The following is a 27643-nucleotide window of genomic DNA, read 5'->3' as shown; positions in this document are numbered from 1 at the left end:
ATATACTGTATTAATGAATGGCAGTCAATGGGATGCAAACCAAGGGGGTAAGCGAGCGTCCACAAAGCGTAGCTCCAATGGAGCCATTTTGTTGCTATCAAGCCATCACCCGCCGTTAGCATTCCATTGACTGCCATTCATTTTGACGTCACTTTGACAGCGAATAACTTTACATCTGAAGCGTTTAAAGACTCTAGTTGTCCATTGTTTATTTCTAAAGAAACACGACCATGTATAAAAGGCTCCATTACCTTGTACCTCACTTTATGGCTCCGTAGCAGACGTTTTTGTAAAAATAGGCTAACGATTGTGTCATAACCACACAACTTTGTCACATAGTAGACAAATTACCGCACAGTACAGGATGAGCTTGCAGGCAGTTTTGACTTACATTAGCTGTTTAAGTTGAATTACTAATGTTAACTAGCATTTTAGTTAGCAATAATTAGCCTGTGCCTATGTTATCTCCTTACATATACCTACGCTCTACGTCTCTGCGAGATTCGGAATGATTGAGATTTCTCTTGGCACAGTTACCAGAAGACTTATAACTTTCAGACAGGTTGCTCACGTCACATCTACGTCGGCAATCTCAGTTGGAGGCTGCGCAGTAACGCTCAGCCATCACCAGAAAAGTGCTTCTAATATACTTCAATGGTCTCCGTAGAAAACAACGGCGTCACTTTGTCCACTTCTTTAACGGTCTATGATGCTAACGGCGGGTGTTGGCTTGATAGCAACAAAATGGCTCCATAGGAGCTACGCTTTGTGGATGCTCGCGTACCCCCTTGGTACTCACACAGAGTTGCTGCGTGATATCTCTGCGCCAAAGTAGCAGTGCTTCGGCTATACTTCCACACAATATTGTCCCAAATCAATATCTGCCTAGCAAATCGTCTAGTCTTAATCTGCATTGCTATTTGTACTCGTTGTGAATACGCAGGCCACTCACGATATGCCAACCTGCAATAAAGGATTCCATTCAGTACCCTAACGCAATGCATGCACTGAGACAAAAAAGCATTTGCCCACCTATATAAATATAGAGTACAGTAATGTGTATTACTGTAACATACAACTTTGAAAATTTCATTTTTATACATATTGACTTAAAATGCATCTAAGTGTGTGTGTGTGTGTGTGTGTGTGTGTGTGTGTGTGTGTGTGTGTGTGTGCGCGTGAGAAAGAGAGAGAGTGAGAGACTAAAGCACATGGAGGACAGACGGATTGGGTTACAGGTCATCTGATATCAACACACACACACACACACACACACACACACACACAGAGAGAGAGAGCTGCAAACTCAGCAAGATTCAGGAGACATAGCTTTTCAGTGAATGTGTGTCTGAGTGTCAGTTTCAGTGAAGCAATACTCTCTCTTTCTGCAATGTAGATCAGTTGAGCTTGCCTCTCTTTTTTTCTCTCCATGTCTCCCATGCGTCCCAAGCCTTTGCCCACTCCATACCCCTTTACTACCTCTCTTTATCCCTCCTTCAGTTTCCTTTGTCGACGCTCCTTAGGCTCTTCCTTCATTAATTGTTGCTGTAGTTGCTTTTTTTTGTTCACAATCCAAATTTTTCCCACCCTACAGTACATGCTGGAAGGGTTAACAAGGAGGAAATGTAGCCCTCAGCGGAGTCTTTTTTTATACTTTCACTCCTTCCTCTCCCTCACTCTTCAGCACCGTCTCTTTCTATTTTCTCTCTCTTTTTTATTCTTTCACTAACACAGATAGCTTGAAAGTTTAGGTTTTTACTTAGATACTGTCTGTCACAGCTGATGTGAAAAGTCTCTGATCTCAGAGCTCTCAGACACATAATATTCCTCTTATCTCAAAGTTTTAATTTGAGCAACAGCTTGTTGAATATGAGTTTGGCTTATTTTCTTTTAAATCTATACCATTTTATGACACAGCATGAACAGTACGTTGAATGAGGTGCGGTACAGGAGTTGAATCTAAGTTGAAGATTCACGTGAAAGGATGCCAAGAGAGAAGAAGCAAAGGCATTGAGAGACAATTGACAACATAAAACCATTAGATGGAAGAATCATAATTGAGAATGGAGTTATGAAGAAAGAGAGGTGGGCAGCCTGAGGCAGGAGAGGAGTCGAGTGGAGGTAGAGTGAAGGAGGGAGAGGCAGCGAAGAGTGCATCTCAATGCTAAAAGCTCAGCGATCAACAGTACCTCTCAACACACCTCTGAGTCATGCCTCCTTCATTGAACGATGGTGCATGGTTGAGAAAGTGCGTGTTTGTGTGTGTTCGTGTACTGGTGTTCTTGTACTGTATGTGCATGTGACTTTGCATGTGTGTTTACTCCTACGCCTGTATCTGCAGTTGTGTTATCAATGCGACATAGGAATCTGCTTGAGATGCAAGATGTCCCTCGTCCTACAGAACACACACACACACACACACACACACACACACACACACACACACACACACACAGTGGGTGCAATTGGTATCACTCTGCAGGAATTAGCCTCAGGAAGCCACTGAGGTGTTGACCCATGCATTCTGGTGGAAAGAGTAAATCTTTTGTGGCTTGGCAGCTACAGAGATCAGATAATCAGAGTCATCACCACTACAAGATGCTCTGCTATGTGGTCTAATGTGAGTAAAGTTAGCAACAATTGCAGTCTTAATATTCTGTGATGTAACCAGACCAGTTACATTAATGGCTGTCTACAGATTCTCAGTGTTTCCAAAATGTACAATAATAAATGCTTGAATCTACTGTTCTGTCAAGGTACTTTTAACTAGGAAGATACGTTTCCCATATCTATGAAGGGCATACTAACGGTGGAGGGCAAACTAGACACCACAATTCAATTTTATTAGAAAGTGTATATTGTGACTGCCTTTCTTCTCCGATAGTAATAATAATATCAACTGTACTAGATTTAATAATAGATTTGTCAGCCCATCGTCTTCTTGATGGTACCTGGATGATGTTTAGAAAGGCCTCCTGTAGTAGTTCCCAAAAAAAACTATAGGCTTGATTTTGCATGTTGTAGGTGGTTGAAGACCTTTCCAAGTGTTTATTATGATATGATTATTTATTTGAGAGTAAAAGTTCATTGTTGACCCTTACTCATGTTTTCATTTACAGCAATAGATGCAAAATAATTTCATAACTTTCCTTTTGGTTCAGACATTTTTATCTATTGGCTTATTGCAGTAATGCTCATGCACTTCTGTCAGTTTATTTCACAGTTGCATGAAACACACTCAGACCATGACAAAGTAAACTCACTGACTTTGCAAACTCTTAACTGAGATAAACCTTGTATTGCAGTCAGCGTGCTGTTGCCATAACAGCTATGCTAGCTGTGCATTTTTAGTGCAAGTTTGTCGTGTGTCAGTCAGCTGATATTCTGCCCACAATCAAGTGTGCAAATGTGTTTTTAAGTTGGACAGTGTATGTGCTTTTGTGCACTACTTGGTAAAAGAGAGTGTGTGTGTGTGTGTGTGTGTGTGTGTGTGTGTGTGTGTTTGTGTGTGTGTGAACTTGAGCTGTGTGTCAGGAAAAGAACATGTGTCAGCATAATTGAATATGCCCAGGTGTCAGTGTTTGAGTAAGCAAGATGGTGTGTCACTGTGTGTGTGTGGGTGTGGGTGTGGTGGGTGTGGTGGGTGGTTGCATGTGCTTGAAATGCTTCTACATTATTTATGAGATTCACACCAAGCTTTCCATCTTTGCAGCAGGGGGTCCTCACTAACAGATGGCACACACACATGTGGTACACACTCACACATACTTTATTTAGGACAAGCTTGTTATCAGATGTCCGAGTACAGCAGGTGCTGGAAACTTCTTGGAATTGTTTTGATTGTTATTATTAGGGGTGCAAGCTTCTAGAAACCCATAAGGACTGCTTGAATTATTATTATTTTTTATTCTGCTTCAATTATTTTGCTCGCAATGTTGAGGCAACAAAAAACAAATAAACTAGCCACCTGTTGACAATACAACAACTTTTACCATGCACTCTAGAGGCACAAGGCATGTCCTTGTAGCCATTTTCATTATTTGACCCCCTGAATTTCTTGTTGCAGGGCATCATTTTTCCAGCTCATGGCCTCCTTTTCATCTTTCAGATCAATTTAGTTCCCTCTAAACACTGTTAGTTCTTGGAGGGCTTATTACGCTCCTGAATTTCTTGTTACAGAGAGACCTTGTGTTGGTCCATGCTATTATTTTTGTTTTGGAGCTGTTTGTTGAGCTCCTAACTTTGTTAATGCAGGGCATCATTTTGTTGGCTCATGGCCTGTTTGTCGATCTTACATATCGCTCAACAGTTTCTCTTTTTGGAGCAAAACATGATCTAGTTTACTTTCAGTTGCAATATTTTGATTAATAAACAGTTACAACCAAATTGTTAAAAGTTTAGATTTACATTTACACTGAAGATTTAAATAAGAATAAACCTCAAGCAGTCGTGAACTTATACTTTTTCAATTAGTTTTGCTTCAGAAACAGTATATATCAGCAGAGCTCTTTTGTGGCACAGTACCCCAGACCAGGGATACTTAACTGTATGATGCAGTGCATTTCAGTGTGTCAGCTTATTTCATTTTCATTGAAAAACAATTAGCTGATGCACTTGTGCAGTGTTAGACAGTAATTTGGAAGATTGGCCTGTTATTATTGTTGCTGTCTAGGTGAAAACAAATGCACATAAATTACAAAAATATAAATGTCTTTAAATGTATATGTATTTTTCCCATTATTATGTTTGAGATCCACACCTTTTCCTAATAAATCTACTTATCTCTCTTTTCCACAGGATTGTGCTGGGTGTGGGCAGGCTTGCTTTTGCAAGGAAATGATTCCGCATGAAGTGCGACGCATTCGGCCCCCCGTCGTCCTCGGCGGCAGCAGCAGGTGTGACGTCGTAACTCTCTCCCCTCCCACACTGAGCTCACCCTTCAGTCGCTAAAGACCTCTGGACCAAACGGACCGTCCTACCCCTCTCCTCTAATCACCCCTCCATATCTTCATCTCCATATTTAATCCTTTCTCACCTGCTTGTTAGGGCCTGGATTTTCTTTGTCACCGAGAAAAAAACCTGGTAATCACCGGCCTTGGTTGAACTTGATAAAGAGGGAAAGAGAAAGTTCGGGAACGTAATTCATACCTAATTAAAGCAAGACGAGGGACACATCATCAAAAGTGAGACAGGAAAGTGAAATAAAAAGCCAGAGATAGGGGAAAAAAAGAAAAAAAGAAAAGAAAAATCTGTAGAAGGCCACAAATTAAGAAACGATAACGCAAGTACAGTTGAGTGACGTGAGGCAGAGTCAGCATGAAGTCCAACCAGGAACGCAGCAATGAATGTCTGCCCCCAAAGAAGAGGGAGATCCCCTCCAGCACATTACCATCTGACATTCGCTCACCTATCCTCCCACCTGCCAGTGACAGCCAGCGCACAGAGAACATGGCCTGGCTTGCCAGTGTGGCTGGTGGAAATGAGAGTGGCATGGGTGGACACCATAGCTCCAGTCAGTCTGACAGCCTCCAGTATAAATCCCTCTTTTCCACATCAGACTCTTCATCCTCCTCTTCCTCGTTGAGGCTAGTCTCATCTCTTCCTACCGTGTATACGTCCCCCCTGTCACAGTCCACAGTTGGAGGAACTGTCCATTATGCCCAACTGCCTCCCAACCTGCAGTTCATAGCCCCATACGCAGGCTATATCTCCCCTCAACTGCTTCCACCTCCCCCTCCACCTCCCCCCCTCTCCTCCTCATCCTCCTCTTTGGCCGCACAGCGACAGTCACACACAGAGACAGCCTCTGCTCCGTCACACGCCTCCAAACATGACCAGCAGAGAGCATCCACTGGGCGTACCTCCATGCCTCCGCCTTCGACAGACCCCGCCCCTCACCATGTTCAAATGTCAACCTCAACACGGACTGTGCCGTCACCTCATTACCAAGGAGGCATTCACCTTCCTCCCCAGTCTCTGCACCCCCACCATACTTTGGGACATGGGATGTCCCAGCTTGTGGTTCAGTATACGGACGCACCTACTAGGAAAGAAGAAGTTGGCTCCAGACCCAGAGAGCTCCACAATGGAGAGCTGGAAAGGGGTCGGCGGTTTGGCGCGTCCCCTGAGTCCAACCTCTCTAAGCCAGGGAGCAAATCACGGGATTCCACTTCGTCTTTGTCCTCTTACGAGGGCCGCCAGCTGGTTCTGCACTCAGACTTCTCTACTCACGATCCCTCAGGGCTGAGAACCTCTTTCATGCTAATGCCCAACAGCCATGGGGACCACCAGCTGGTACCACCCAGAGCCAGCCCTGAGAATCAGACAACCTCTGCACACCTGGAGAAAGGTGGCATTATCCTGGGCAAGCCTGTCAATCGCACACCCTCCTCCTCCAACATCACCTCCTCTTTCACGTTTCCACCCCCATTAAGTGTCGACAGCCTGAAAGCTGCTGTCAGCACACTGTCACCCCAGACCGTTATCCAGACCACCCACAGCGCTACAGAGACACTGTCGATGGGGCTCCCCTCCACCAGTATCTACCATCAGCCACCTATCATTGGTTACATCGCAGGGGGTGGTGGGAGCCAGCATACGCCAATTAGCTACCACACCAGCCTACAACAACACTTACTCATTCCTGGCGCCCAACCGGTCATTATCCCTGTTAGTGGAGGGGGAGTCACCACATTGGAACCTGTAACTTCCCACATAACATCATCTACCCAAGCCGCACCGTTTCCTACCACGCTCCCACACACATACATTGCTGCCACTGCTCCCAAAGGAGAAACTCGAGAAGCCCCCAGCAGCTCATATCACCAGGCCGCTTCAGGTGCGGTGGTCCAAGCCCAGCTTCATCTCCCCATTGTTTCCACTCCGCCAGGACTAGTCGCTCCTTCTGCTCCTCCCCCCTTATCCAGTACAGTGGCGCCCCCCTCTCTCCCCCCATATTTCATCAAGGGCTCCATCATCCAGCTGGCAGATGGGGAGCTGAAACGCGTGGAGGACCTGAAGACAGAGGACTTCATCCAGAGTGCTGAGATCAGCACCGAGCTGAAGATCGACTCGTCCACAGTGGAGCGCATTGAAGGGAGCCACACCTCACCCAACTTCGCTGTGGTTCAGTTCTCTGTTGGTGAGCACCGTGCACAGGTGAGACACAGGGAGCAACCTTTATTAAAGGATTAGTTTGACATTTTGGGAAATACACTTCTTTACTCTCTCGCGAGAGTTAGATTGACATCACCCTCATGTCTGTGCATTAAATACAGAGTCAACTAGCTTAGCTTAGCATAAACAGCAGAGCTACTAGCACCTACTAAGCTCACGTGCAATGTGTACACAAATTGAATCCCTTAGATTCAATATCTACATTTTGTTTGTGTATAGAAGAGTGATACAACATGTTAATCATGAAGCTTTAGAGGTGGTAGTGGTAGTAGTAGTAGTAGTGTATTTCACAACTTTGGGGCCTCGCTGTTTCCCCGTTTCCAGTCTTTATGCTAATTTAAGCTAATCAATTCTCAGTGCTGTGTCAATTGTTAAAGATTGGTATCGATCTTCTTGTCTAACTCTCGGCAAGAAAGTGAAACTATTCCTTTAATGCGTGTTCATTATTTAACTCCTCTATCAAGCTCTTTACTGGTGTGTTTATGTTAAGTGCATTGCCGAGCTAATCAGCCCAGTTGCAGTTTGCCAATGTAAAAGACGACTTTGAAAAAGATCTCTAAGAAGGCTTTTATGCATACTCTTAGCTGGTGTTATTAATGTTGGATGACAAGTGTTGAGCTGCTCCCTTATTTATGACTCTATTATGGTGAATCGCACAGGGCTATGCTATTCCCTCTGTAATTAAGTTCAGTGTACTTGGATGGCAGTCATGCAACAAACATGTTCTGATTAGAGAAGTTCAAAGAGTTGAGTGCTGGAATCTGCTCATCAAGTATTCAGTAAAGCCAGGAAAATGAATGCACTGATACAGTATCACATTTCTACAGCTACATGTAATACACTACTGTGGTATTCTGAGAGGTTCGATAGGCCACAAAGAATTGTTTTATAACGTCGACCTCTCAGTAATTTCTTAACATCTAATACTACACTTCGATTTATCTTTCTGTTTTCTGTCTCTCTCCCCAACTCCTTCAGAGACACACACACACACACACACACACACACACACACACACACACACACACACACACACACATACATGCACCCTTCTCACTGCCTTTGAGGGTGTGCGTTAAAGCCAGTTAATCTATTTCATCTGTCCACGCTGTGACTAGTCCACCCACACAGCACATCTCTAATCATCTCTCACGCCCCCGGCTGCTCTTTGATACTGTACCCCACAAAAGCAGACAATCTTTCAAAGACTTATCTTTCTCTGTTGTACTTCATCAGTGGCTCTCTTTACTTTTTTTTCCTGAGAGGTGGTAGCAGCTTTGAGTCCACACTCAGAGGACTTAATCTGAGAAGGCAAAAATTATATAATACGGTAGGGAATAAATATTGCCTGACGTTTGCTTCGAGATGGTGTTTGATACATCTTATACTTGTATCGTTCTTGACATTGTTCTCTTTCACACTCACTTCCTCACTCCTCTTTTTGTTCAACCCACCCTCCCTCTGTAAACTCACCTTTATATCTCACTAACTTCATCCACTCCCACCATCTTATTCTCTCTACTATATTTCAGATGTTCCTTCACTTCATCTTCTTTCTACTCAGGTTTATTTTCTCCTTCCTACCCATCATGTCTCAAAGCCTCCTCTGCTTCTATCTTTCATCTCCTCATTCTGTCATACAAATGATAATGCAGACCCCAATTAGTGTTAAAGAATTTAATCCAGAACTCAGACATCCTCTTCACTGGTTTTGTGTAATGGACCACAAGTCTTCATTTTTGGGTTTATTTTATCTTCAAATATGTTGCCCCTTTGGTCACTAAGACATTCTTTCCGAGTGAATGTTTGTATTTCTTTTCTATTGCTATGTTAACAACATCCAGCTGTGCCTCTAACAAACCAATCAGAGTTATTACATAATCTCTAAAGTCTTGCTGAGTTTAAGGACAGCATGTCCCAATAGTTCTTTCATTCAGCTAAATTTACACAAAACTAAAGTCCTTGCATTTTTCAACAAGCAGCCATCTCTCTGTCTCTGTTTGTGAAAAGAAATGTGATTATATCTGATCAAACTGCACCCACACAGTCCCAATGAGAGTTGTTGAGTGTTTCCTAAATTTAAAATTGATTGTTGCTTATTTAGTCAACTGTTTGGTGTTAGGGGGAAATATTATGGATTTGAAAAGTTTTAAAAGGTTTTAGGGGCTTTAAAGCACAGATAATGATTTGTATTTGTCTTCAATATCTCTGTGTCTTTCCACCCTTCCCTCTCCTCCAGGTGAGTGTGGAAGTCTTGGTGGAGTACCCCTTCTTTGTCTTCGGCCAAGGCTGGTCTTCATGCTGCCCAGACCAGACCACCCAGCTTCTGGAGCTGCCTTGCACCAAGCTCTCTGTGGGCGATGTGTGTATTTCACTCACCCTCAAGAACCTGAGGAACGGATCCCTAAAGAAGACTCAGCCCCTGGAGTTGGCCACCCCTGCCTCTGTCCCAGCGTCCAGCTACGGGCACCTCAAACCCCCCAGAGCTGTCCCAGACGCTCCCCAATGCTGCAGTGGAGGAGGCTCCAGGCACAACGAGCGGGAGAATGGCATCAGCCATCGAGGGAGGGGTGGAAGTGGGAATAGAAGTGGAGGAGGCACCAATGTGGAAAACGGGGATCTCGTGTTTGGGGGAAGAGGGTCAGTTTATAAAGGTCAGGTTGCCAGCAGCGCTGAAGCTGGCGTCACTAAGCCATCAGGACGAAGGAAGCGGCGATGGTCTGCCCCTGAAGGACGAAAAGTAGAAAGATCCGAGGAGGAGCCGCCCTTGACCCTGCCCAAACCTTCCTTCATCTCTCATGAGATGAAAGTCAGCATCGAGGGAAGGTCAAGTATTGGCAAGTGAAGGCTAGCAGGAATGTTCAGTAACCATTGGGATTTGAAAAAAAAAAAAAAAAAGAAAAGAAAAAAAGGATTCTACAGAAAAACATGTACGCCCACATTGTTTCATTTGTCTTGGTTTTAGAGTTTTGTTTTCCGTTTTCATTTTTCTATCTTAAATACTGTACTGTAGAGGTAAATTTACCCTACATGGTATTACCTTACATTAAGTCCATGTAGTCAAGAACACATTTTTTCATAGATGGATTTGATATCACACAAGCATTCAGTGCTGTTTTGGTGGTTTTCATGAGAGAACTTATGGTGAGGGATTTGTGAGGCGTGCTAAATGCTTATTGGTGGCTGTGTGGCACACAGGAGCAATGCTTGATGGCTCTTCTTGGCTGGCTACACATTACACATTATGTAAATTTCAAATTAAATTAGCTGACAGTTTGCCTCTTGACAGGGATTTCACTGCCTTTGCACTGCCGCTGAGGCAGCCTGGACAAAAAAACTCTTTCCCACCACCTCTGTGGTTTTACACTGGGCCACAGGAGTGATACAATGTCAGCTGATCCTGAGCGTGACGAATCTGTGGATAAACCATGACATTTTTCATTTTCTAAACCATAGTGGGGGTTGGAAAAACACCATTCTCAATGTCATGAGTATTAACGTACTATGTGTTATTCTAAGTGTCATCTGGGTGTGCCAGACCTGACCAGTGATGTCATCAGGTGGTGCCAGTGTGCCACGCAAAAGAGAGGGAACAACACTTACTCTGTTCAATTGGACGATAGTGGATTCTTTACTTTCATCTTGATCATTTTCATTTTAAATATTTTTTTCATAAACCCCTCATCTTCTATCTCACCAGATAGTTGTTTTCAATGATTGTCAAAAACCTTAATCAGGGGTAATTTAGTCCTAGATTGAACCTAGGTGGGTCAATGTTAATGTATAAATGTGAGATACCCTATCCTAACACATATTCAAGTGCAAACACACTGGGTTGGCGAACTTAAACTTCAGAGGAAGACTGCATACAATCCTCATTGTGTTTTGATGAATTACTTTATATATTTTTTTAATGGAGAAAGGCTGTGTGAGAGGAACCGAGAGAATCTGCATGTCAGTTCTGAGAGGGTCAGGATGTTTCAAAGCGCTTAACACACCTGTCACACTCACCATACAGCCGAGAAACTTTAGTTGTCTCTTTATTTACGCATTACTGTATGTTTTTAGATTATTTTTTTTCTATTTAGACAAGGGTAGAAAGTAGCAACAGCACTTTTGGAAAGGTGAAGCTTTTGGAAAAGTGAAGTGGTGGTTTTGAAAACGTGGTAGCGGACGTGCCATGGGATCACAAAGAAAGGGATGATTGTGACATGTATTGGAGAAAGAAATCCAGTTAGTAGATGGTTAGAGAAACATTTATGGTGACAAAAGGAATTAGAAATAGTATGGTTTTCAGCACGTGTGCTTGTATAGCCAGCCAGCCATGCTAAAAGTTAGAGGAAAGTATTGGAATGTGTTATGAACAGTTTGGGATAAGGCATAAGGATTAACAAGAAACAGGCTTTTTAAATATCACAATGATGTTCTGTACTAGACTGAAAGCATCGATTAGACGCTCGCGCCACAGAATTTTGAAGGGTGTCATATATTTGTAATGTGTGTGCTAGAGGGTGCATGATGCTGGTCTGTGTCTGTCCATACACACACACAGTCATGCTTACACAAACACAAAACAGCACAGACCATCCCTGAAACTCAATGGCCTATAATATGTACTGTAATTAGATGAATGCGGACACTTTGTGGTGCATGTTGTTCCTACTGCAAAGACACTAGTTGACTGACATTGGGTTGATGCACACTGCTAACAGTACAGTTGCAGAGAGTGCTCTGTGGTGCGTTTGTGTACGTGTGTGAGTTTGTGTACGAGTGTATGTATACTGTGTATAGGAGAAGGATATACTCGCTTGATATAAAGACAATGCTAAATGTCCAGTGTTTCTACTTGGAGTTGTACTTAATAGAATCTTGCAATTTGCACATCAGGAGGAGGGAGAAGGGTGGAGACATGATTTTGAACCGCCCTGTCCTGAAACGAGCCCTAGACCACGTGACACACTGGAGGAGCCCAGGGTTTTTGTTCCTCAACAGGCACTTGTCACATTGTAGAGGAAAAGTTTTAACAACAAAGCAGTTAAGGTAAAATTACATTTTGAGTTTTTACAAACATAACCGTAGCTGTAAAACAGAATTTTAACATGTGCCTGCCTACTGAATTTACTGACTTTAGTTAAAGATATGCCATTTGTAGTGTTGAAACCAGGGTGTAGAGACTAGGGTTCAGTTTTGAACACGGCCTGTGCTTTCAGCCAGCTGAAACCTTATTTAGCTAAGATGCAGCAGTTATCGCAACAGATATGTCTGCTTGGTTGACCCAAGATTTAGAGCTTTGTAAGCAACTGGTCTGTATTTTTTTTCTGCTCTAACATCAGTGTAATTGTAATTGTTTTTAAATCTATCACTGATGGTAGACGCATGTGGTCTGTGATTTATTATGTTCTGATTGTATGGTGCCATTCAACATGCAAATGTTTCCCTCATTACTGCATGTAACAATGAAGTATGATCATGCGCAGTAGTTAGATCAGCATATGCAGGTTGCTGCTGGCACAATAAGTGTTAAGGAGGGAGAGACGATGTGGGTTCCTGCAGGCATATCTGTTGAGTTGTCTACTAAGCCTCTTTATTTAGGTGTTGTTATACGGCAGAGATAGTTTTTAGTTGACATTGTCTCTAAAAAAGTGGATCAGTCGTATTTTCTGTTTCAACTGTGTGGGGCAACGCTGTTTCAGGTCGCAGGAGTTTACCATGGTGATGGCAGGAAGGATGTGTGCTCAGATGGATGACGAATGGTTGAGTAAATGGGCAGATGGATGGTGAATGAATGATTAGACTGCATATGAGATTTAAAAATGCTTTATTTTTTTTTTATAATAAAACAGGGTTTCTCAGATCAACACCACCATAGTAGAACATTTTCATTTCTTCATTTTCCTATTGAAACATCATAATCATGACTAGTAGAAATAGTAGTGTGTGCATGTGTGTGTGTTTGTCATACACACATACTGTACATTTTTTGTTTTGATCCAACTCCCTTCCCAACAAATGAAAAAGTAGAACAACAACATTGAAACAAACCTGTCAGCCACTCAGTCCATCAAAACGTTTGCTCTCAGTCAGGTGAAAAGATTTTTAGCCAAAGCCAAGTGATACTGATGTTGCTTTGGTTACTTCAGAAAGCAATAGTACGGCAATATTCAGGCACTCTTCTTGTGTATGAGTGGAACACACGCACGTGCACACACACACACACACACACACACACACACACACACACACAGTCATTCCACTCAAATTCTCTGCAATAAACATTTAATAGTAATCGCCTCGCATTGCAACCAAAACAATCCCTCTTTTCCTCCAATAGAGGGAAACCAATCTTGCCATATACTGGAAAATGCTTTTAGAAGCTAATATACCTGAACCCAACTTATTTCAGTTAGCACTATTCCCCTTATCATAAAGTACATTTAAATCTTAAGAAATTGCAGTTGCAACACCAGTTGCTAGTTTTTCAGGGAGTTGTCTCATATATGCAGTAACTGACCCCCGAAACCTCTGCTGTCCCAGCTAGTCAGATTCAAGAACTCTGTTGTCACGACATTTTGACTCTTCCCAGGTTTGCCTCGTTGCCACGACTCCCGTAGTGACCTCGTTAACTTTGTTTCAGGTACCCAATCATAGCCAGCCAGCCTCACACCTCCTCCGGAGGCAAAGCAATCGATGAACCCTCAACAACCGTTAGCTACCTTTCAGTGTTGCCTGGCCGGGACATAGCAGGGCTGGCCTGGGCTGCCTGTTCCCCTCCTAACATCATCTTTTGATATTTGGTCTCCTTTTCACTACAAGCTTATAAAAGTTGTTGTGTTAATACTTCAGTGGAAATGCATGCCTAATAATAGACTATGAAAGAAAGCAATCTGAAATGTAGACACATTCTGAATGCAGGAGAGGGAATGGCACATCACAGCAAGGTTTCAACATTTTTTTAAGGTTTGGTGTAGTTTTACTTTTGTTAAGATAATCCCAAATTTAACCTTTTTATCCACTTGAAATGTACCACAATGTGCAATACTTACATGTTGTTCCCTTCAGTATCCCCCCCCCCCCCATTTGCTGTGCCAATTGTATGTAGCATAGTCCTAGTCCTACTCCAGTGTCTCATCCTTGTTAATGGTGTGTCACATCTGTAAAACAGGAGTCAGGATGTTTGTAAAAAAGAGAAACAAACCGAATGGAGAGTTTATCCATATCTCTCTTTCCCTTTTGTCCTTGCGGCCTTCCTAAATTTGTGTGTGTGTGTGTGTGTGTGTGTGTGTGTGTGTGTGTGTGTGTGTGTGTGTGTGTGTGTAACGGAGTGTTTTCTCCTGTAATTGTCTGTGAGATCATAAACCCTGACCCTCAATGGTTCACGGTGAGACCCACAGAAAAAAAAAAAACCTCATTGCTTAGTGGGGACCACTTTTTGTAAATAAAAAAAAAAAATTTAAAAAAAACAACCAACCAACAGAGATGCACATGTAAGTAGATGTAAAAGACTTGATAATGTTTCAGCACTTTCTAATCCTAGGATGGGCTTGGTCTAACCCCTCTGTCTCAGACCGATACCTACCCTAGGGGTAACATTCATTCAAAACGGACAGAGAGAATGAGAATGAAAAAAGGGGGGTGAATAAGGATGAAAAAGAGAGATGGCTCGTGCACATCACCATGCCGTAACCTTGTGTTTATCTGTCTGTGCTCCATCTCGCTTGGCGCCCGGCGCGTTCTTGGGTCCAACGGGCCGAGGTGTTAGGTAGTTCCTTGGTTCTTTTCTACTAGGAAAACCTTTTCTCATGGAATGCATCCCTTCTTTTGTTGTGTTCAGGTTTGTTTGAAATCTTTTCCACCCTACACCAACCAGGCTGTGCCGTTAATTAGGTTTAGTTTTCTTCACATTTTGAGATCTAATTTGGCAGACGTGTTTGTAAGGAGTTCGGCACAGCTCGATTCGGTTGTGCGGTGTGAAGACGGTGCGTACAAACCTTTGCATTGTTTGCATTATCTTTGGTGCAGGAGCTTTTTCTGTGTTTTTGGTCTCCTTGTAGCACTCAATATAATGTCAGGGGACTTAAAACTATGTAGAGAATGTGTCATTGTTGAGTTTTAATGACAAGCTTCCTCACTGGAGGAACACTGCTTATGTCTTTTTTTTTTTAATTGGCTTCTTGCACAATTTTACAAATAAAATGAATGTTGGTGTGTGAGCTTTGACTTTTCAATCAGAAAAAAAGGCACGAGTGCTCTTTGTTTCTTGATGTTTGTACTTTTATTTTGCAAAAAGGATGTTTTTGGCACTTTGTTTGTTTTAAAAGTGAACAGAATTCGATCAGGATTCCTTTTTTTCAATCTTTTTTTGTATGACGTCTCGTCAATGTCCTTAGCGCTGGATAACCAACTCAGGCAGAAAAAAAAAAAAAAAGAAAAAAAAAAACTTGTAGAGGCCCAGTTAACAGTTTAGTTTCACCCCAATCAATTTACACAGTGGGCTGTTTCATATGGGTTATAAGATATGTAAATGTATTACATATAATTTGATATGATTAACAACTGTCATTGTTGACAATTAACTATGAATTATTATTATGATATTATGTGTATTATGCTGGAGATGGCTTGGATTACTCTTCAGTGTACTGAACGTCTTTGTTGTGCGTCTCTGTGCAAGGCGACAAACACTTCAGCAGGGGACAGGCTGTACGCTTTGTGACCTCTGACCCTGCCCACTGCCACGGAGGGGGGTGGAGCTTATCCGTCAACTGTGGCTCAGTTGATTCCTCCCCGTTCTGAACACTCAGCCCTGAGGCTAGCAACCCGTCTGTCTAGATGTTTCTCTGCTAACCTAGGACACCAAGTACTGAACTGAAACGTTTTGGCCCATCAGACGGTAGCAGAGAACTGGACATCAGCACAGACCTGCTCGGACAGTCTGTCCTGCAGGGGGCCGCAGCAGTCCCCAGCCAACTTGTTTGTACTATATTGTACTCACCAAGCCCCTGTGTCTCACCACCCCTTTCCTCTATAGCAATGGAGAAACCCTGTCGGTGTATGTATTTGACATCTGTACAAATGCACCTCTTTGAAAAAGAAAATGAAACCTTGACATATCTGGAATAAATGGGCAATTTGTGTCTTTATTTCAATACCAACACTAGCACACACACACGCTTTACCCTCACACAACACCACAATTTGATATGGAAACATATGTACCACACAAAAACTGCATTTAAAACCTTATCTCTCATTAGCTATGATGTTTTTCATTGGTTTGGCACAGTGCTGAATTTAGCAGAAAATAACCCCCTCTAGTGTACAATGGGCTGCATGACATCCCCACTATCTGTAATGATTAAAGTGTCCATATTATGCTTTTTGGCTTCTCCCCTTTCCTTTATTGTGTTATATATCTTTTTGTGCATGTTATAGGTTTACAAAGTGAAAAAACTCAAAGTCCACCCCAAAGGGACTTACCATCTCCAACAGAAAACACTGTTCACAAACTGCTCCAAACAGCTCTATTGTAGTCCAGCCTTTACTCGCCTAGCTGCTAGCGTGGCACGCACTCATATTCTGCAACTGACTAGCTAGCAGTATTTACTGCGCTTGTGCGACTCCCAACAAAGATGGTACAGAAGGGAGATGTCTCACTCTGTAGCTAAAACAGAGAGCTCAACACACAGGGTGAAAAGAGGAGCTGCAGCAATGTGTAGTACAACAAATATATGGTGTTCTCTGAAAATTAAACCATGTAAACCTATTCTGGTACAACCTCTAAATACAATTATGAACCTGAAAATGAGCATAATATGAGCACTTTAAGACATTGGTCAGTTAGCTCACAGGAGTTCTTTGTTGCATTTCTTTGTTCACAAGTCAGGTAAGTAATGGTGACCTTGTGTGAAGTACTGTTGAACACTTCATGTGTCTTTTTTACACTCAGTAGTCAGTTGAATTTGTCAATTGGCACCTGCTAGATGATTTTGGTTTTAGAGTATCTTTCTCTACCGTGCTACACTGCACTTCTTTCGAAACAAATATAATTTAAAAAAACAAATCAACAACTCATGATCCACCCCCTAGGTTGTAAATGTGGCAAAAAATACCATCAACCAGTTTGATTAAAATTTAAAAAAGCTTCATATTTCTATGAGAACGTGTACTGTTCTGCTTTCAGAGAGACTGAGCAAATGCATGGTCCTGAAATAAACTTTCATGTAAGTGGAATCCAGTTTATTCAGTTGCATTTAGCATTACTTAAATATATGATTTCTACCCTTATTATAAAGTGTTACCAAACATGTTGCTTTAGTTAAGAATGAACACAGGGGTAGAAGTAACAAATAACATACTCTTGTTACTGTATCAAAGTCATTTTACTTTTATTTCAGTACTTTTATTCATTTTTTTGTATTTTGAGTGTCAGAGTCTGCAGGAGCAGAGAGCAGAGCTGCATGTGCAGTGATGTGACACCCCTACCTTCTTTCGGCACCCTCGCTTGGACCACACCCATCTTTGAACTGCTTTCATTTTTATCTCAACTACACACCTGTAAAGTTTTGTGACTGCATCTTGCAATGCTATTGCGGTGACATTGACAGACAGACAGGCATATAAACAACTGGCAAAGTCCAAACCGCCTCTGTGTTTGTTCCCGCTACAGTATGTGTACATGATGAAGCACACAAGCCAAAAACATTACCAGAGTTGCTGTCACGGCTGGTAATTAATCACTGATTTAATGCACCACCTGGCAAGCACCCTCAGTGACCCAAATCAAACACCCACCTAACAGGTGCATTCTGTGTCTGGCTAACATGCTTAATGCTAAAATGCTCATGGTGAATCATCCAGCCTTACCTCTGTGTTCATTGAGGTGCTTTCACCTTCAGTGAGGAGGTGTGTGAGGCCTTCCTGCTGTTTTTGACAACAATGACAGTCACAGTTGTGACTGCAGATACTCTTTCTGCTGAAAACTTTTGAGGAGCCTAAAAAGAGATTCTGAGTGGACTGGTTATGCTGGGACAAAGAGTCTAAGTGGACTAGTTATATTATGTTTTGAGAATGAACAAGCAGAGAAGTTGAAGCTGGAGCAGATTGTGGAGGACTTTGCAGTGCACAAGACTAACAGAATGATGTTAAGACAGGTGAGTACAATAACAAACCCATGTATTGTTGTAACTCACTGTCCAGAGTGTCAGCAATCGCTGCTTTGCCTAGTAATTTAGAGCTTGTGTGTGTGCCCTACGCAATACGTAAAAACTGTGCATGCTCTCCTTTGCTTATACACTCACCTAAAGTATTATTAGGAACACTTGTTACATTTCTTGTTAATGCAATTATCTAACCAACCAGTCACATGGCAGCTGCTTCAATGCATTTAGGGGTGTGGTCCTCATAAAGACAATCTCCTGAACTCCAAACTGAATGTCAGAATGGGAAAGAGATTTGATCTAAGCAACTTTGAGCGTGGCATGGTTGTTGGTGCCAGATGGGCTGGTCTGAGTATTTCACAATTTGCTCAGTTACTGGGATTTTCATGCACAACCATTTCTAGGGTTTACAAAGAATGGTCTGAAAAAGGAAAAACATCCAGTATGCAGAGGTCCTGTGGGCGAAAGTGCCTTGTTGATGCTAGAGGTCAAAGGAGAATGGGCCGAGTGATTCAAGCTGATAGAAGATCAACTTTGACTCAAATAACCACTCGTTGCAACCGAGGTATGCAGCAAAGCATTTGTGAAGCCACAACACACACAACCTTGAGGCGGATGGGCTACACCAGCAGAAGACCCCACCGGGTACCACTCATCTCCACTAAAAATAGGAAAATGAGGCTACAATTTGCACAAGCTCACCAAAATTGGACAATTGAAGACATTTTCTTTTAAAGTCAGTTACAAAGAAGAAGTAACACATTTTTCTTTTCATAAAATTTGAATGTATAAGAAATAAAATGTCACCTAGTCTAATGAGTCTCAATTTCTTTTGAGCCATTCAGATGGTAGAGTCAGAATTTGGCGTAAACAGAATGAGTTTACATGAATGATCCGTCATGCCTTGTTACTACTGGGCAGGCTGGTGGTGGTGTAATGGTGTGGGGGATGCTATCCTATCCATATGGGCCAACATTTCTAAAGAATGCTTCCAGCACCTTGTTGAATCAATGCCACAAAGAATCAAGGCAGTTCTGACGGCGAAAGGAGGGGGTCAAACACGGTATTAGTATGGTGTTCCTAATAATCCCTTTAGGTGAGTGTATATGTGTGATTGTGGCTGCAGCCCCTGTGGAGTTCATATTGTTTATACTTTTCTGTGTTGTCTGCTGTGGTGAGGTTTTATTCTGCTTCTCGATTCTTGTGTCCTGCGTCTCTTGTTTTTTTTTCTCCTTTTTTGTCTGATTACCAGTAAGACAAGTGAACAGGGTTGGTTATAATTAGTTGTATGTGCAGGCTGCAAGTGCCTTCTATAGAAATGGAATTTATAGTTGGTTTGGACATTGGTGGCGTAATGTTGTTCCATTAGTGTATACGTTGATATCCCCCCCAAGGAATGGTCTTAACTCCAAGTTAGTTATATTAGATATATAGATAGAAACTTTGTCATGTGTTGTCCTAAAATCCTGATGTCTTAACCAAACAAATATGCAGTTTCTTGTCCAGAAAAAAATCACACTGGTCATTCTCTAATCATTTTGGTTTATTTGCACCATTTTCTATCTTATTTTGCAATAACAGTGAAACTGCTGCTGTTCCAGTATGTGTTTTAGAATTTCCAATTAATAGCATTGTCTCTTTACATGACTTTTCCCTGAAGTTCCTTGCTTAAAGTACAAGAGCTTCAATGCAGTAGACTCCACAAGACACCCTTGATTTAAAATGTCAGGCACAGTGGAATCAATGACTTAAACGTGACTGTTTTACATGCACAGACAGCGGGGTAAATCAAATCTGTCAAATGTTTGGGATACATAAATCCAGATGTCATCATGATCAGCTGGCACAATGTTCCTGACACACCCAAAATACATGCACACAGACAATAAGGAGCGATACAATATCATGTTGTCTGTCATCAAGACAGTGAATAAAATTCACAGGATGATCAACACCATTTCTAAATTAGCAGAGGGTCATGCATGCAATTTATTGCGACACGATTTATCCAATGTCAGTTAAAGGGTGACATCTCTGGATCTTGCATATTGATTTGCATATTCATTCAAACATACATTTGAGCAGAATAGTTTCCCAAAATGACCTTAGCACAATTATCAGCCTCCTCCTGCTAAGTGTGTTTCACATAGCTCACATTCTTGTTTATTCACAATATGCTGTTAATCTGGAAATATCCCGACTACTACATATACACAAATTAAAAGAGTATTTCAAAATATTAGATCTGAAGTGCACATGCCTCAATGTTCTTGCTCTCTCACGCCCGTTTGAAAATGAAATCTGGTACATTCAATAGCATGTTATGGTGTCTCTTAGTATGTAAACACGCTTGCTAGGACAATTCAAGTCAAACTAGGATTTATTTTTTTTTAAATCACAATTTGCAGGAAACGACTTTCTGACAGCAGATATCCTGAGAAAAACAGGGTGATCAAGAAGTGTGGGTGTGGATGTGCGTCGTTCTTTTGTATGCGTTAAACCACTGTCCTACTATTGCACGTTTAAACTGCATAATACATGTACAATGCATATTATGCAATCTGTGTGTGCGGACAAGTGTACACCCTACGAAGTGAACATTTGGCTGGACTGTTGTGTGACACGAATGAAGGTGGTTCTCCTGCTCAGCTCTTTGAGCTTGGCGGCGCCCACATATGTGCAGGTGGAGCGAAGGCCCCCCAACACGTCTCGGATAGTGTTCTCCACATCTCCTCTATAGGGAACCTCCACTGTCCTCCCCTCAGACGCCCTGGAAGCAGAGCAGAGAGAGGAGAAAGTAAGAATAAGGATATTATAAGGAGTTATTGAACTGAATACTTACGTAACGATATATCAAGAAGAATAGGAACCCTTAGAAGCATATTGATTGACTGATGAAAGCAAATTCATGATATCAGTCTCTCACCTATACTCAGCAACTCCACCCACGTATCTCTTCATGGCGGTGTCGGAGCTCATGCCATAGAAGAGTTTGTATTTCTTGCCATTCTTCTCAATGACCTCTCCGGTGCACTGGTCGTGGCCTGCAAGCATTCCTCCCATCATTACAAAGTCAGCCCCTGCACCTGGGGAGCAAAGGCAGAGAAGTCATGTAGATAGATTTGTAGAACAGTGCAGCACATGTGTATGAACCAATATGTGAGTCATTTAAGTATGAAAAGAAGAATTGTGGGTTGAATACTTACCAAAGGCCTTAGCTACATCTCCTGGGCAACTGCAGCCACCATCCTGAACAGAGAAAACGTACAGTGTACTTTGTCAGTCATATAGCTTCACACTGAATCACATGCCTCAGTTTTTTTCATTATTCTACCAGCTTTGGAAGACAGAGGATGCCCCTTTTAGTGGCAATTAACATTAGAAAATATTAGAGCCTTTATACAACAGCATTATTATTATAATTATTATTATTATGGACTTATAGCAAATTAATAAAAGAAAAATGCCTTAAGAAAAGAAAAGTGCAACCACTTTTGTCAGTATGATTCAGCAAATAAACCTCTTTTTTAACCCTAACCCATAACGTCATGCTCAGGCTATCGTGTTGATCTACACCATGAATTAGGTAAGGGTCTTTAGATAATGTTTGTCAAGACTGAGGATGCCCTCTAGTGGCTGCAACCTATTATTATTATTATTATTATCATCAACATTAGTAATGTTTTTCATGACCCTATCCTGTACAGACAACTCAATAGCTTTGCAATAAAAAAGCATGTTCTGTTAGAGGCGCAGATAACTAAATGCAAACTATGTCAGTCATTTTTATTTCAAAATCTATATCTGAAGCATATTTTGCTGCTATGTCCAATGCATTTGGACAATGGCCTTTTGCCTATCTTGACCTTAGTTAATTACATTTTTGTTGGATTGATGCCCACCAAACCCTGTGTGGCTTCCATTCCACACCGAGAACACAAGTACAGTATACTGTAAACGTTGGTAACTCAGGCTGCCCCATTATTTGTTTGAACCATGATGTGGGACTTACAGAGATAATGTGTCCTTTGAGTCCATGGGCTGAGTCTGCACACTCTATTACAGCACTGAGCTGTGGGTAGCCCACTCCTGTCTTGATCCTAGTTGTGCACACAGACCCTGCAACACACAGTTCACAATGGACACATTAGAAAAGTCCATATTTATGTAACCATCCCTGTCGGTGTTTCATTGCTGCTGCATAGCTACAGGAACCTGTTGTCTTTCAGAACTGGAGACAGATGATCTAAGAGACTGTCTACTTCATGTGGAACAAGCTATTTAATATAGGCATCTAAATGCCAGGCCCTGAGGAGGTTTAGCAAACTCAACAAAGTAAAATAAGTGACAATAAAGCTCTTTCTTCTTGTTAAAGTTTTATTTTTATAATGTTTTGCAAAAAACAGTTCTGTTGCATTAACCAAGACGAGTCTACTGGTAATAAAACTATCTTTTACTCTTTTAACAACAACCTATGAGTTGTAACTCAAATCAAGCACTGTACAGTAAGAGACACTTTATGAGTCTAGTACAAACTACTACAAGTCAAACCTTGCTGTTTAAGGCCTGTGTGTGTGTGTGTGTGTGTGTGTGTGTGTGTGTGTGTGTGTGTGTGTGTGTGTGTGTGTGTGTGTGTGTCCCGTACAGTTTTGTGTTGATTTAGAGAGAGCACACACTCAGACTGTTTGCAGACACACTCAGACAGTCATACCCACCCACCTGGCCCGATGCCCACTTTGATGATGTCAGCACCGGAGAGGATGAGCTCTTCCACCATCTCCCCTGTTACTACGTTGCCAGCCTGCAAAGCCAGAAAGCATTATCCACAAGACACAATCTTACAGTTTGTCCCATAACTGCCAGCCAAGGTGGAGAACCATCTCTCTTACCATGATGGTGTGTTTGGGAAACTTTTCTCTGACCGTCTTGACAAACTCCACAAAGTACTCAGAGTAGCCGTTGGCCACATCCAGACAGATGTACTTGAGGGCGGGGACGGCTTCCAAGATGGCACACAGCTTCTCAAGATCTGCAACGCCACTGCCTGAGCTAGCGGCTACGTGCTGGGGAGAAAAGCCACAATCGCCTTTTAGGAGGAGACGCTTATGAATATGTGTGTACCTATATTCCTCTTGCTAATAAGGAACAACATTTTTAAAAGGCCCTACATTGGTGATATTACCTCTAAGCATTCTGGATGATTAGCAGCAAAATTCTTCCAGTCCTCTACAGAATAGTGTTTATGGATGGCTGTGAAGAGGGTGTGCTAGAAAGAGAGAGAAAGAGAGAGAGAGAGACTACAAGAGGGGAATACAGAAATAATTTAACAAATCTAGACCTTCCCATTCTCATTTTTGTCTCTGTATTTGTGATATAAGTCCTCATAGTTTCCAATCTCAAATTGCTTTCTTCTGGCCATTTCATTTGCATACAAGAAAATAAAAAAGTCAGGCTGCGCAGTAAAACGAGCAGTTCATAACTTTTGACATAAAATTAGGCATGTTGATTTAGCTGTTAGTAAAGAAAACCGCAGCATCCCACAAGCATGTCTAATAGGACAAGGATGCTAATTCCTGTTTTTCCTATGGCTGCCCACACTATCCTTGTTTATGTTTCCTTATTCTATCTTGAAAGCTCAGGGGAATGACGCATAGAGATCTTGGCAGGCCCACATAAAGAGGAATGATGCTTTTATTTATTTTCCATCCATTCAGTTGTGTTGAGAGTTAACTCACTTTGCTGAGGACCTGTGCCATCTCAAACGTTCCTGTGGTGTCCATGTTGGCAGCGATGATGGGGATGCCAGTGTATGTTTGTTTGGAGTTGCGGAATGTGAAGGTCCTCTGAAGGTCCACCTGAGGGGGAAGAGAAATGAGTAGGCTAATTGTGGAGAGTTGTTTCATGAATATTAGTCATAGCCTACTAGGGAAGTGTTCAAGGCGACGGATGAATAATTTCTTTCTCTAAAGCTGACACTGCAGACTTTCTTGAAAATGGGAGCAGCTCATGTTCTGAGTCTTAATGGGGATGCACTGAATCATTTAGAGTCAGTGGTTAGCTTAGCCGGTGCTGCTGTAATGTGATAAGCTACATGAAACAACAGGGCCTATTGGGACACACCAACTGCTCCCTTTACAGGAAGTATATCTGTACTGATGATGCAAGTCATAGCTTTGATTCCTTTCAAAAAAGATCTGCTATACATAAATCGTATTCCAATGAGTTAACATCACCTGTTAGTTACTCAGTATGAGTGGAGTTTACGCATATGCATATGTTCCTTTTTAAAGTCAGTTACAAAGAAGTAACACATTTTTCTTTTCATAAAATTTGAATGTATAAGAAATAAAACGCACCTTTGCTCAATTTAATATGTTCAGGGGTTTTGCTGCTACTTGGCCTAGTATGACCACTAGCTTATGGTGGCTAATGCTGGCTTATGTTAAATAAAATTACTGAGTCAGTATTGACTTTGTGACCCTTTTCTACTTGTGCTACTGTCATGCTACGTTTTAGCATTTGCCAGTACTGTATCTTGTAAATGGCACCTTTTGCCACAGTGTCTGCTTAGAGAAAGTTAAATAGTCTTGTTGTAGAAGTCATTTATAGAAAGTATATCGTATTAACATGCCCAGGACTTATATAATATTTTAAGTTATTATAACACGTTTGCTACGTGGAAGATTTGATAGATTGTTATAAGGAGTTTTATAATGGAAAGTGAAACGTAAGTGTTCAAAACAGAGTTTAGGCCTTTAAACTCATTACATTTTCTTAAATCCAACAGTTTCACAGTGCTGAATGCTTTTGTTGAGTAGTGCCAAGGCATGTATTATGCAAAAACTACTTCAGCTGTGGAAATAGGCTAACAGCACAAAGTGTGCCATAACCTTCATGGTGGAATCATTTTCAGAGCCACAGCAAAAATGAGGCTATAACTCATAATGGTGGGAGTATATTAGCATGCTGCAATTAAGTCATCTTGTGTAGACTTTGTCATCTGAAATAATTTTGAGAAGTTTTCTTTATTATTTTAGAAGTAAATTTGATGAAATGTTAATGAGGTGAGACATTGTGACAAAAACACATCAGTGCATGCTCAAGTTCTGGGTATTCTCTGTGCAGCTATCTGCATCAGTCAGGATATATATATATATATATATATATATATATATATATATATATATATATATATATATATATATATATATATATATATATATATATATATATATATATATATATATATATATATTGTTTTCCTGATACCTCTGTGGTGCATACTGTGCTCTGGTTGGCTGTAATCCACAGTACTATTTTTAAACTGGTTTTCTGAGAAGTCTCCTGTGTCTCATGTTGGTTGCCACCCCTCAGAAGCCAACTCCTACCCACTTCCACCTTCCAACCCAGATCTAGTGCCACCCCACCAGCATTGTGATTTGGGGTCGGTACCAGTCCCTGATCGAGTGACACGTAAGTTTAGGAAGTTGTGACTAAAGAAAAACTAGGAGAGGGTTGTTTTGTCCCGTGTATGTTGATAAAGTCCATTCTGATCCATATCTCTCATCATGTTTCTCTTCTGTTGTTTTCTCTGCTTGTAGACCGTTATTGTCTGTCACCTTTAAGAAGGTCACTCCACTGTTACATGCTCAGTCAATGTAGCTTTTTTTGCTCTCCGAACTACAAAGACATTGTACACCTACTGGCTTACACAAGACAAGAGACCCACACGTATACAATTACAGTGACTTTTTGAGAGCTTTAGTGAGACATCCTCTCAGGGTTATTGGGATAATTAATGTAATTGCTGCTGCTGCTCTGTAAATAAATGTTTTCAAATTCTCATCATTCATGATGATATGAGTGCTGCAAAAAGGGTTAAAAGGCCCCAAAACGCCCCCCCCCCCCTCACCCACCTACCATCCTCCCCCATGTATAAATAATTAACCTATCTCTATTGCATCACCCACCATAGAGGCGTAAGCATAAGTATACTTCCTAAATGCAGCAGTGTACCGATTGCACAGCTCCTGAGAAATATCCAGGTCAGATAGTAATCGAACTGTAGCTTTAATATTTGGATTACATTATCAGAGTACAACTAACTAACTAGCAGCACCAACCTCTGAGCGACTCTTCAGGCTGCTCCTCTTGGGTCTGAAGAGGACATCCTTAAAGTCCAGCTTGAGGTCTGAGTCCACACGAGGCATCTTGGCTGCCCAGAACAACGATGACCAGGATGAGGCTGATGTGGATGATGAGTATACGGAGGAGACTCTCCTGATGAAGGCTGTAGCAGCAGTGGTGGCCGCTGGTCCCAAGCCCCAACTACCAAACCCGAACCTCCAGGCGGCCAGCTTATTTAAAGCAAAGGGGGGCCCAGTCCAGCCCCGGCCCCCATGGCTTTATTTGGGCCTGGACTCTCTCACCCTCTCTCTGTCTCTCTATCCCCCTTGCTCTCTTTCTCCCTCCACTCCTCCAGCGTCCTCTCTCTCCCGCCTCTCCTTCAGCAGAGTGGCAGGAGCAGCAGTGGCCAAGCTGGCAGGCGCGCGCGCGCGCACACACACACACACACACACACACACACACACACACACACACACACACACACACACACACACACACACACACACACACAAAACATGGTAACAGCACTGCAGTGGGTTGTGTGCTGCAGTGCTAAAGAGCACACCTACTGTCCAGTTGGGGCATTGCTGTTCCCTAAGCTAATGGCAGACAGCACACATAGAGAGAGGGGGGAGACAGACAGAGGGAGAGATGTGGGGATGCAGAGGAAGAAAAATTGAAAAGTCATTTACTGGTCATGGTGGATAGTGTGCAATAGGGAACATAATGATTTGTTTTTTCTTTGTACTTTTATATTGATCTTTCCTTGATCAAGTATGTCTCTTAGGGCCATCCGTTGTCTTTTGTTCTGCTTCAGTGTTACATCAACTATGCATAACAAAGAAAAGAAAACTGTGTATGAAATACTTTAGTCAAAGTTTAACCCTTTGATGTACAAACAACTCTGATTCAAACACAATATAAGTAGGTCCATTTGACATCATGTGTTGTCTTTTTTTATGGCAGCAGATTAAAGAAAAAAAAAAAACGAGTACTGTACATGTGCATCAATTTCTCAGCATTTATAACTGTTAGTAAGTGAGACCAGTAGATGGCAGCAAAGCTAAGGAAAAAACTGCTAAATAAAGAGCAGAGTGAGGGCCAGGGTCAAAACTCGTGTATCAAGTGTGTCCTGGCAACAAGAGCTGCCTTTGTGATTTTAATGTGTCTCTTTGTCACTGCCT

General features: G+C 41.9%; 2 protein-coding genes across 4 annotated transcripts in view; one reads left to right on the top strand and one right to left on the bottom strand.

The window, feature by feature from the left end:
- The window catches only part of atxn1a (ataxin 1a), a 102955-nt gene extending 88319 nt beyond the window's left edge, over nt 1-14636 (top strand). For all 3 annotated transcript variants that reach the window (XM_078268506.1, XM_078268505.1, XM_078268507.1), the window contains 2 exons: nt 4798-7158; nt 9416-14636. In XM_078268506.1, the coding sequence (XP_078124632.1) occupies nt 5317-7158; nt 9416-10021 (2448 nt within the window). In that variant the 5' untranslated portion in view covers nt 4798-5316 and the 3' untranslated portion in view covers nt 10022-14636. The remainder of the gene's footprint in view (nt 1-4797; nt 7159-9415) is intronic.
- Nucleotides 14637-20918: 6282 nt separating this feature from the next.
- Nucleotides 20919-26542, bottom strand: gmpr (guanosine monophosphate reductase). Its single transcript, XM_078268304.1, has 9 exons — nt 26456-26542; nt 24068-24187; nt 23515-23598; nt 23222-23395; nt 23052-23133; nt 22345-22451; nt 21539-21581; nt 21259-21418; nt 20919-21102 (listed from the first exon to the last, which is right to left on the bottom strand). Exons 1-9 carry the CDS (start codon nt 26540-26542, stop codon nt 20919-20921), a joined length of 1041 nt encoding a protein of 346 aa, XP_078124430.1.
- Nucleotides 26543-27643: the final 1101 nt, after the last annotated feature.

The sequence above is a fragment of the Sander vitreus genome, chromosome 14, assembly GCF_031162955.1.
Source record: "Sander vitreus isolate 19-12246 chromosome 14, sanVit1, whole genome shotgun sequence".
Lineage (NCBI taxonomy): Eukaryota > Metazoa > Chordata > Actinopteri > Perciformes > Percidae > Sander > Sander vitreus.
This window is presented reverse-complemented; position numbering and strand designations above follow the sequence as displayed.

What these genes read in the sequence shown, in the direction of transcription:
- gmpr (XM_078268304.1), bottom strand. Translation starts at nt 26,542, where the DNA reads ATGCCTCGTGTGGACTCAGACCTCAAGCTGGACTTTAAGGATGTCCTC. An exon ending in TGGCACAGGTCCTCAGCAAA is followed by an intron (nt 23,599 to 24,067) that starts GTGAGTTAACTC and finishes CTCTCTTTCTAG; the next exon opens with CACACCCTCTTCACAGCCAT. An exon ending in CAAAGTGGGCATCGGGCCAG is followed by an intron (nt 22,452 to 23,051) that starts GTGGGTGGGTAT and finishes TGTGTGTTGCAG; the next exon opens with GGTCTGTGTGCACAACTAGG.